The 11,148-nt window shown below is 40.0% G+C and overlaps 1 protein-coding gene and 3 non-coding genes across 4 annotated transcripts; 3 read left to right on the top strand and 1 right to left on the bottom strand.

Moving 5' to 3' along the window:
* Positions 1-1,321: 1,321 nt before the first annotated feature.
* Positions 1,322-1,377, top strand: LOC148663198 (U7 small nuclear RNA). Its single transcript, XR_015938934.1, has one exon. It is a non-coding gene; the product is annotated as a U7 small nuclear RNA (small nuclear RNA).
* A 106-nt stretch (positions 1,378-1,483) lies between these two features.
* LOC148663197 (histone H4-like) lies at positions 1,484-1,987 on the bottom strand. The gene has a single exon (XM_088633027.1). It carries the CDS (start codon positions 1,985-1,987, stop codon positions 1,676-1,678), a length of 312 nt encoding a protein of 103 aa, XP_088489153.1. The 3' UTR covers positions 1,484-1,675.
* Positions 1,988-2,741: 754 nt separating this feature from the next.
* Positions 2,742-2,829, top strand: trnay-gua (transfer RNA tyrosine (anticodon GUA)). The gene is given in 2 exon segments: positions 2,742-2,778; positions 2,794-2,829. It is a non-coding gene; the product is annotated as a tRNA-Tyr (tRNA).
* A 5,107-nt stretch (positions 2,830-7,936) lies between these two features.
* On the top strand, positions 7,937-8,018 carry trnal-uag (transfer RNA leucine (anticodon UAG)). Its single transcript has one exon. It is a non-coding gene; the product is annotated as a tRNA-Leu (tRNA).
* The last annotated feature ends 3,130 nt before the right edge of the window (positions 8,019-11,148 follow it).

The raw sequence follows: 11,148 nt of genomic DNA, 5'->3' as shown, positions 1-11,148 counted from the left end.
CCAAGGCAGAGAGGCGACCGAAGTTCTACACCCACGCTGTCAAGTGGAGCAGGAGGTACGAGGCCACGAGACAGCCAGAGCTCTGCACCAACCACAGAGCCCTGTACAAAGAGGTGAGGGGGCATTTGGTCGCTGACGAAAGGCTGCAGGTTCCCAGACAAGTCTGGGAAAGGACACAGCCCAAAGAACTTGACAACCAACTGAAGGACCTCAACTGGATGGCTGTACACAAGAGACTGGCTACCAGAGAGGTTCTCTACAGACACTCGCTAACCAGGAATCCGCATTGCCCCCGGGACACGTGTTTTGTCGAGGAGACTCAGGAGCACGTGTTCTGGAGCTGCCTCTTCGCCAAGGCGGTGTGGGGCAGAATGGACAACATTATGCAACTCCTGGGAAAGGATGCGGTGCTCAGTTACCAGTACATTCTGCTGGGGGCTGGCACCCACCGGACTGGACAAGGGGACACAGGACCTGTGGGGGCTGCTACTGTCCCTCACAAAACAATGACTGTGGAAGGCGAGGAACACTCTCATCCGGCACAACATAAAGTGGGGGGCGAGGGAGCTGGAGGAGAGGATCCTGGCGGACCTCAGGAGGAGGACGAAGCACCACGTCGCCAAATGGGGTTTCCCCACGGCGAGGGAGTGCTGGAATGGACTTTGGGCCCTATACAGGGATTAAAGGACAATAGCAAGTGGTAGGTTTGGAGGGACTCTCTTAATTGCGCAAATCCGCCCCCACTTGCAAAGATTGATAACGGACAATCAATCTCCGTTCCGCCGTTGTTTTTTATTCCATGGAGTGCTAATATGAGTGAGATGTTCCTTTTGAGATGTTTTTTTTTTTTGCGGAATAAAGTATATTTTGTAGCACAAAAAAAATCTTATGACAAGGTTTACAAGTTATCTGTTGAACTACATTCTAATAGGTGTGGTCACATTCCAGGTCATTTGTTTACGTTTTTGTTTCTGCAGCAACTGTTAGATGAAATGTGCTAATATGTAACCTAACTCCAGTGTGAATAACTAGAAGAGGGGAGCAGCTCCACTCCAGACCAAGGGAGCTTTGAGATTGGCTGGGCCAGATCTCTCATTTGCATATCTGATTTGGAAATATAACACTAAACCCCTTCTTGCATGGATTTAACTTGCACCCAAGAGTCCCCTACTGTGTATTGCTACTTATTTTTTTATGATAAGTGGTGATTACCAGTTGACAGGTTTTATTTGTTGAATTATAAATGGTTTTGTATTATCATCCTGAATGGCCTGTACTCAAGGTTTGGTAGGGAATGTGTTTTCATTTCATTTACCAAATTGAATTTTTGCTCTTTTAGTATTTGTCTAGAAGGCTTTCTGAAGTCAGGAAGCCCATTTATTTGGTGAAAAAAGATTCTGTATTAATATTAATATTGCTCATACAACATAAATAGGGTCTTTTATGAATAAAAAGATCTTGCACTTGGAAATGTGTGCTTCCATACACTCGAGCAGTTTTGATTCCTAATATTTGACCTTAGGTGTGGGAACGGGTCTTTTTTGCATTTGATTTCCAATTGATCAGCACAGATCAGCATAGAAAATAGACCCATAAAGCAACCTCAGCAGTGACAAATGTCACTGGGTCACTTGGGTTTATACGTCGGGGTCCGGTAGTGAAGCTCCGCTCCTGTTTAGCCTCCGAAGCCGTACAGGGTGCGGCCCTGGCGCTTCAGCACGTACACCACGTCCATGGCGGTGACGGTCTTCCTCTTGGCATGCTCGGTGTAGGTGACGGCGTCGCGGATGACGTTCTCCAGGAACACCTTCAGCACCCCGCGGGTCTCCTCGTAGATCAGCCCGGAGATCCGCTTCACTCCCCCACGGCGAGCCAGGCGGCGGATGGCGGGTTTGGTGATTCCCTGGATGTTGTCACGGAGAACCTTATGGTGACGCTTAGCGCCTCCTTTCCCGGGTCCCTTTCCGCCTTTGCCTCTTCCAGACATCTTCTAGTTATCAGCTGTGAACACGACACACACTGCTCATCTTTGATGTATAATAGACATCTTTCTTTGATTTCTATTAGACATCAAAGAAAGATTTTTATAGGTGTAGAAACTAGTAAATAAAGCCAATGATTTGTTTTAGAAATGTATTCTTAAAATATACAATTATTCACACCTTAACAATATGTAGTTCAAATTATACATTATATACAATATTGTATTCAAATGTCTAATCATTATAAAAAACACAACTAGTAAACTTCAGTTAAAAATTCTAGTAACATGGCAATATATATATATATTAATGACAAACACAAACTAATTACATGAACACGCTAATATTTAACTCAAAACCACATTTCGATTCAGATATAAATTTTTAAAATTTACAACTTCTTTATTTTCACGAAAATATTATTAATGTAGCACAAACGCTACTTTCTAATAAAGACAGAAAGAAACTGTTTGTTTTGTGTCTCATGGTGATCCTCCTCTCGAGACTAATGAAATGTTTAATATGATCCCTCGAGAAAAAAAAGGAATCAATTTCCGCCTGTAATGATTGATGCCCCATCAAACATTTTGTAATATCCCTGGAAGTTTATACAGTAGAATTCTGGTTCGTGGCTTAAATTCAAGGTAAATGAGACTAAGGAAACGAGTTGGAAAATTGATGTCGAAGTGGGATTTAAATCACCCATTTCACATTTTACTTCATTGGGCAGTATGTGCCTGAAAGCAATGCCACAGCATCCCTTCGATAGCTCAGTTGGTAGAGCGGAGGACTGTAGTGGAGTCAACAAGGAATCCTTAGGTTGTTGGTTCGATTCCGGCTCGAAGGAAGGTGCTTTTTGTGTAATTTAATCAAAGAGTTAAAAACGTTTTATTCAGACATTGATCAAAAGCTCAATAATCGACTAAGCAAAGGCTCCTGTTCCGAATTCAGCCCACGTCTGATTGTCTTGTTTTGGCCAAGATCTGATCTTTGAATTAAGGGACTAGACTGTCTGCTTTGTAATTCAAAAATACATACAAATGTCAAGTTTTTTGTAGATATAAAGGTGTTCTCTGTTTTCAAAGGATAGTTACTTCATTGGCATAATGATTTGGTATTGATTTTGTATCGTTGTATTATAAAGTTTGTGCTTTCTGTGTTTTTATCGTATTGTGAACTTATTTTTTAAACAAATGCTTACAAAGGCAAACACGGCACACATCTGTTTATACCAGCGGTGAATTGTACATTTTTATTAAGTACAAGCTACTGTGCACTTCTGGGAGTATAACAGGTTCGATATAAAGTGGCAAAAATATAAAAGGGGAAAATACCCCAGACTGCATGTAAAGCCCTTGTTGTGACTGTTTTAGATAAGATGGCGTACTATGCACGAAATGTTGCAGAAACACAATCTGATATTTTGATACAGGTAGGCCAGCGCTTCCAAAGCATGCAGGTGTAGAACAGGACTTAATGCATTTTTAGAATGCAGATTGCAGATTAGAATGGCATATGTTTAGCAATAATATTATTTATGGTACCTGAAAGTTTCAGGTTGTTGCACAAAGCTAAGGTATGCGTATACGTGATCTGACAACTGGAATCAATTTCCTGTCATTAAACTCTGTTTATTTTTAAGTTGATAATAATAATAATAATAATAAACTTTATTTTATATAGCGCCTTTAAAGGTGGCTTCTCAAAGCGCTTTACAGGATGACAATAACAATAAATAAGAAGACTACAACAATAAATAAGAAAATTTCACAAGACAGGACACAATTATAATTACAACAATACAACAATAAAAATAGAGGAGACCGTGGAAGATGGTATTAAGAAGAGCAGAGGGGTGAAGAATGGAACCAGTTAAGTAAAGGGTTTTCTGAAGAAGAAGGTTTTGAGTCTGGATTTGAAGGAGTTTAGAGAAGGTGTCTCTCTAATATCCTTGGGCAAAGAGTTCCAGAGCTTGGGGGCATAGCAGGAGAAGGCCCTGTCGCCCATACAATGTAGACGGGCTTGGGGGACAGTAAGGAGGGCAGAATTTGAAGAGCGGAGGTTGCGAGGTGGGGAGTAGGGCGATAAAAGTTCAGACAGGTATTGAGGTGCCAAGCCATGTAAAGCCTTGTAGGTGAGCATGAGGATTTTAAAGTCTACGCGGAATTTGACCGGAAGCCAGTGCAAGGACTCCAGGATAGGAGTAATGTGAACACTTGTACTAGACCTGGTCAGGATTCTGGCTGCTGAATTTTGGACATACTGCAGCTTGTTCAGAGTAGATTTAGATACACCAGGGAGCAGAGCATTGCAGTAGTCAATTCGGGAGAATACAAATATGTTGATCAGCTTTTCAGCCACAGTTAATGATAGCATAGGGCGTAGTCTTGCGATATTTCTAAGGTGAAAAAAAGATGTTTTGACAGTATGCTGTACATGTGGGTCGAATGTTAAGCCAGAATCGAATATAACCCCAAGGTTTTTCAATTTTGATTGAAGCTCTAGTACAGAGCCATCTACAGACAGGGTTACAGGACTGGCTTTACGAAGTTGATGGGGGGTACCAATAAGCATGACTTCAGTCTTGTCACAGTTAAGATGAAGGAAGTTTTGAGTCATCCAAATTTTTATGTCAGAGATGAATTTAGATAGAATAGAGACAGCCACGTCAGTGTCGGGTTTGGTATGGATGTATATTTGAGTATCGTCAGCGTAAAAATGAAAGCTGAGGCCATGTGATCTTAAAAGCTGACCAAGTGGGAACATGTAAATGCTGAAGAGCAAGGGGCCCAGTATTGAGCCCTGGGGGACACCAGACTTGACAAGACCGATTTCAGACCTGTACCCATTGAGAGAGACAAAGTGACAGCGATCAGTGAGGTAAGACTTAAACCATTTGAGGGCAGTGTCAGAGACTCCAAACACAGTCTCAAGACGAGAAAGCAAGGTGTTATGGTCAACAGTGTCAAAGGCAGCACTGAGATCAAGAAGGATGAGTATGGAAAGAGAACCAGAATCAGAAGCTATTAGGAGATCGTTGGTGACTTTGACTAGGGCGGTTTCTGTGCTGTGAAGTTGACGGAAGCCAGATTGGAGGGGTTCGAAGTTGAGGCCCAGGATCCAAATCTTCAGTTCTGATTTTTTAAAGTGATATCTTTCCTTCCTGTCGTGGAAGTCACACGATGTGAGCAATTGTTTTTTTTACGTTGCGATCCAAAGAGCCTCAGACGCACAGTCTAACAGTAACCAAACCAGAATGCATTCTGCTGGGAGCCGGGCTGAGCTCATTCTCACTCCCTGTGCTGAAAACAGAATTATTTCTTCCCCGAACATCGTCTACAGATCACTTGTGCGCTTTTAACCTTCTCGCAGCTACGGGCGAGACTGACGCTCATGATATGAAGGCACCCGCTGGAACACATTCTCTAACTCTCACAATCGCGACAGACTTCGCTTTTTAAAAAAAAAGTAGATATAGCCCTGAAAAAAGCATTAGCTTTATCAGTTTTTACATTAATCTATTTTGAATCAAAGTTTGATTTTTTTATTGCATTTTACATTATAATAATAATAATTATCATCATCATCATTATTGCTTACACTTATATAGCGCTGTTCTGGATACTCCACTCAATGCGCTTTACAGGTAATGGGGACTCCCCTCCACCACCACCATTCTCCTGAATGAGCACAGAGATTCAGGACCTCGGTTTTACGTCTCAGCTGAAGGACGGCACCTGATTACAGTTTAGTGTCCCCGTCATTGTACTGGGGTATCAGGACCCGCATGGACTGCAGGGTGAGCGCCCAGCGACAGAAACCAGACGTGTGTCGGGCTCGGCTGTGAGCAGGACAGTGACGTCACGGGGACAAAGTAGAGGAAATCAAAACGGTTCTATAAAAGACCTGTGTCAGCTGTTGGTTTGCAGTCTGGACTCTAAATCCTCCGATCCGATTTTAAATCTCTCTAATACCTGAGCGGCTTCTTCCGAGTATTTATTCGTATACTTATCAGTAGTATGAAGGATGTGACAAATTTATGATTTCTTGGAACAAAATGGTTTTTATTTGCATTCGAAATGAAGCGGAATTTTAGCGCGACACACAAACCCTTTGTCTTTTTTAGATAGTAATTTTTAAACAGACATAAATGTAGAAAACGTGTTTTATTTTAGCACTACAATAGCAGGGTCAGTGGCGTAATGAATAACGTGTCAGGACTTCCATCAGAAAATTATACTGTAGGTTGGACTGCCGTCTGGCTTGTTTCGTTTATACCACTTACATTCTTTTATATAAATGAACTCCACCTGAAAGCTATAGAACACACTTTAGGTAAGTTGTCTGCAGCCTCATGCGAATTTCGACAACTTACCCAAAACACTGTACTGTCTGGAGTTCAGCTCCAGCTCTGAACTCAATTGCAATGAAAAACCATGCGTAACAAAACTGGAGAACAGCTGAACTTGTGCTCAGTTCGGTGATGAGGGTTCAGAACTGTCCTTGTTGTAATTAGCACGAACTGCACAGGCTCTGAATCAGACCATGTCAATTAGTCTGATCAGTGTAGGACACGTTAATGTAGAATTATTAATAGGTTTATTAGTTAGTTAGTTCAGGTTTACCCACCTGAACTAATGTAGAATTATTACTTGGTCTGTCTCTTGTTTGTATATAAATGAATGTCTCTGACAACTTAATGTTAGTTTTACGATGTAGGTCAGGTGTTGACATATGCACGAGTATACGAAATGTCTCACTCCTGATTCAACTTATGTTCTATAGGAGATTGGCGATTCCTCCTGTTTCTCGTACAACCATATCAGAACAGAAGACCGTGTCACCCAGCTGTGATTCAAGATCGACTCGCATCTTTATCCCTTTTTTGTTCGTGATCATTATTTTCTTTAGTTATGATCAATATTGAACTTTTTCGAAATTAAATGACAATAATCAAACATGCAGGCAGATTTTTTAAAAGTATTCAGAATTGACAGGGTGCCCCTTTGGAACAGTCGTCAGAAAATGTGAGAAAATGAAAGTTATGTAAGCTCTGACACAAAGCATTGAAGATTGGAATCTGAGTGTAAAAAAGCTACCCGTCTCCCAATGATAGGCAGGGATACACACCATGACTCGAATAGACTCAGCGAACTTTAACACCTATGATATTACGAGTGCTTTGCACATGTCGAATTTCAAGAAGGAACTACTACAACAGTTGTGGACATAATTCATTACCACCGGCAAAGTCCAATACCGGCAGCTTCTGAGAAAATAATGTTCACTCATGGAATTTGGTCTTTGAACGGCTGGCGGGAAAATTCATTTATACTCCTGTTGCACCCTCAGCTGAAACATGTTAAAATAACAACGCAGATTTGTTGGAGAACCTGACAAGAATTATTGGGTTAGCACTGTATGTATTCTGGTATATTTACTTTAATTTTAATATAAATGTAAACATGCATGCTGTATAATCTATTGTAATTTTAAAATATGTTAGCTGAGGATGCGAGGGGGGCTATTATACCTTGTGAAACACGCAAGGAACTGTAAAAAAGGCTGGTATTTGAAAAAAATTGGCGATCACAAGAAAACCACAATTTATGTGGTATCATCAGCAATATCCTTCAAAATCTATGTTCAAATGAAGGATTTAAAGAAACTATGAAAAAAGCAACAGTAATAGCAGAGGATTTTGATTTTTGCTCTTCAAGTCAGTAGATCGATGTAGAGTTGCACCCCTACAAACAGCACAAAGGATGAAACCCACCTCTTTCGTTATTGCTATGTTTGTGCCGGTGAAAGTAGCATTTGTGCTATTGAAAGCATCTCGGAAGATGAAGGTGCAGTCACTTCCACATGTCATGATATCATTAGATCCGACGACAAGAGCTGAAGCCCCCGGCATTTTCCAAGCCAGGAATGTGAGGAAGATGGGCATGGAGGAAGGTAGCGTGGCCGAGCAGTCTAAGGCGCTGGATTTAGGCTCCAGTCTCTCTGGGGGCGTGGGTTCGAATCCCACCGCTGCCAAATGTTAGTGTTTTAAGACCTGCAATACGATCAGTAAAACCACTTTTTGTTAGGCTGCGGGAGGTGTTTAGAGATAGACTTTCTAAAAGACAGGCTTAACATCAAGGCAGAAAAAATATTTTGTTTTCTCAACAAAAATTATTTTTGGCACGTTCAGCTTTATGTAGGGAACAACATCTGCCGAGATCACTTTTGAGGCAGTGCACATGATAGTGTACCAGCAAGTAAATTTAATATTGGCTGTGGTGGTGAGCTGCTTTTGTCTGTGAAACTTTTAATTCTTCACGCCGAATCGTTGGCAGGGGTAATAGCTTATCTTTGAACAGAGCGCTCCATCAGAAATACTTTGTTCGTGCTCAAAAGAGATCAGAGGATTAACTTCATGAATTCACATAGCATACCTTACAGGAAAGATTTAAAAGGGGAATTGATTGTGCTACCTGATGTTGTTCCTGTGGTTTCTTTGGATACAAAGGTGAATGTTCTTTGACGTTCTGCTAGAGTATCCACTGGGTGGGTTTTATCGATAAGCTCGGATAGGTCATCAGTGCTCCGTCTCCGGAAAATAATCAGCACTGTTTTTTCCTGTGCTGTCTTTTAAAACATATAAGATCACGAGTTTACAGATTTCTCCAAATAACAACTATACATTTCAACCCAGCGGTTAGCATTCCTTCAATCCAATAGTTTTACTCTAGGTTAAAAGCAGCGCAATATACAGAGAGATGATATTCAAATATTTCAATGTTCTGTTGGATTACCTGTATGGAGATATCACTCAGAATTCCTAATATGATTTTGAGTTCAGTTTTGCTTTACTACTTTCAGAGTCTTATATTGACCTTGCTGAAGCAGAGAAGTGACATAATCACAAATAGTCTTATTAATATTTCAGTTAAATCTTTTTTTCTGTAGTAACATCAGTTGATATTAATATTAGTCCTGATTTATAATTTTTTGTCATGGTTGATCTTAAATAATTTTGTAATTAGTTTCAGTTTTGAAAAATCATGCAGAGAAGCTACCAAAACTGGTATAGTTCATATAATGATTAATGCAATAGCAGCATTTTGGGTTGAAAACAAAAAGTATATCTTGGTATGAATCCTAACACTTCATAGACAGCGTTCTAGGACTTCTCGCTTCAGATAAAGTTGTCAATACATCATAGATTTCTACTCAATCAATATCAGCAGTGTTATCACTACCGAACGCTAAATATAGATCCTGGCAATACTTCGTGAGATCTTCGTAAGAAAATCCAAAATACTACGGAAGGAATCAAATTTATATGTTTCTTTGGATCGAGAAGATGATCATTATGAGACTCAAAACATGCCTGTCTTTTCTTTTTTCGAGGACAAATGGATTATTGAGGTGTAAAGATGGGTTCAAAACCAAAATCACCTGCTATCGCTGCTGTTTCTTCAAATCCTTCAACTGATCATCGATATCGAGGAATAATATATAGTTTCTTCAAATCCTTCAACTGATCATCGACATAGAGAAATAATATTATACAATTGTGGTTTTCTGTTAATTGCCAATTTGACTAATTACATCTTCGTTTACAGATGTCTTGCATGTATCACAAGGTATAATAGTCGTCGTGCGTCCTCAGTTAAAATGTACGACAAAAGTACAACATTTATGGTTACATCCATATTAAAATGAAGGTTAATATACCAAGATATTAAAATACAATTGTACAGTCCTAACTTAATAATGCCTGTGAAGTTTTCCAACAAATCCAAACTGTAATTTCGAAATATTATAGCTGAGAATGAAAAGAGAGTACAAAGATCAAATTCAATGAGTGAAAATGCACCAGTAGTTCTCTAAGCTGAGTTTCTTCCCTGAACATGACTTGCTTGCGAAGCACCAAGCAGCCTTGAACGGATCGCGGAAATCAAATATAGAGTACAGATGGATTCAGAGTGTCCTTTCCAACTTTTGTGCAACATTTTCCTTTGATAGGGTGGAGTTGTCTTCACAATCTGGGTTAAATAAAAAGGAGTGACGTCAGTGTTAAACAGCTTTCCTTCTTGGAGAACAATGGTTGTGTTCCATATTTCTAATTATTTTGGTTTCAAGATCGCAATTTAGTGTGAAACATAAAAGCCAGCTGGATAAGCTTTATTAATTTCCCTCATGGGATCAATAAAGTATCTACAGCAGTGGTTCTCAAACTTTTTGGACCAAGTACCATCCCTAATCCAACCAAAGCATCCAAGTACCACCTACAAGTCATCATCTCATAGGAACCCCAGAAATTCTCAATGACCAACATGAGTGTACGTGCACATACTCACACATACATATAATAAATATTATAATAATGAACTTTATTTGATATAGCGCCTTTAAAGGTGGCTTCTCAAAGTATTTTACAGAAAAAAAAACATTAACAACAACTAATAAAAAAGCACCATTTCAGTGAGAGGAGTGAGCCTATTTAGTTGAGCAAAGGAGATGTGAATTAATTTTTCGAGCCTTGATACAATTCACAACAGAGTCTAACAGATATTAAATCGTCAGGCATTTTCTTGACGGCAAAGGTCTCGCGGTGGATGTTGTAATGCGTACATTAATTTCTGGAGCAACCTCTCTAATTCGTGCAACTGCACCGTTATGTCGGCTTGTCATTGCTCTAGCACCGTCTGTACAAACTCAGACGCATTTTATCAAGTCGAGGTCATTCTCTTCGATAAATTCATTCAGAAGCTGAAATATGTGCTCTCCTGTAGTTCCTGTTGGTAGCGGTTTACAGAACAGAAAGTCTTCATGGGACATACCCTCAAACTCGTATCTAACGTAAACGAGCAAATTGGCCAAATCAACTACAGACTCATCTAATTGCAGTGAAAAACATCTGCTCATCTTAACGCGCTCTATCAGTGTACGTTTGATATAATCCTTCATTTCAATAATTCTATGAATGACTGTGTCTTTCAGGGGGAGGGGGGCAGCAGGTCGAGCTGTTTAGCAGCTTTTTTTCCACACATAATACGTGTCAGCTCTTTTGCCAACGGTAAATAAGGTTCTTCCAAAATAGTGTAGCTTACCTGCTTTAGCAATCCGCAAGCTTTTTCCGCGTTTCCGTTTTTATTTCCGTATTTATTTAAAGTTT

The sequence above is a fragment of the Lepisosteus platostomus genome, chromosome 5 (assembly GCF_059453375.1).
Source record: "Lepisosteus platostomus isolate fLepPlt1 chromosome 5, fLepPlt1.hap1, whole genome shotgun sequence".
Taxonomy (NCBI): Eukaryota; Metazoa; Chordata; class Actinopteri; order Semionotiformes; family Lepisosteidae; genus Lepisosteus; species Lepisosteus platostomus.
This window is presented reverse-complemented; position numbering and strand designations above follow the sequence as displayed.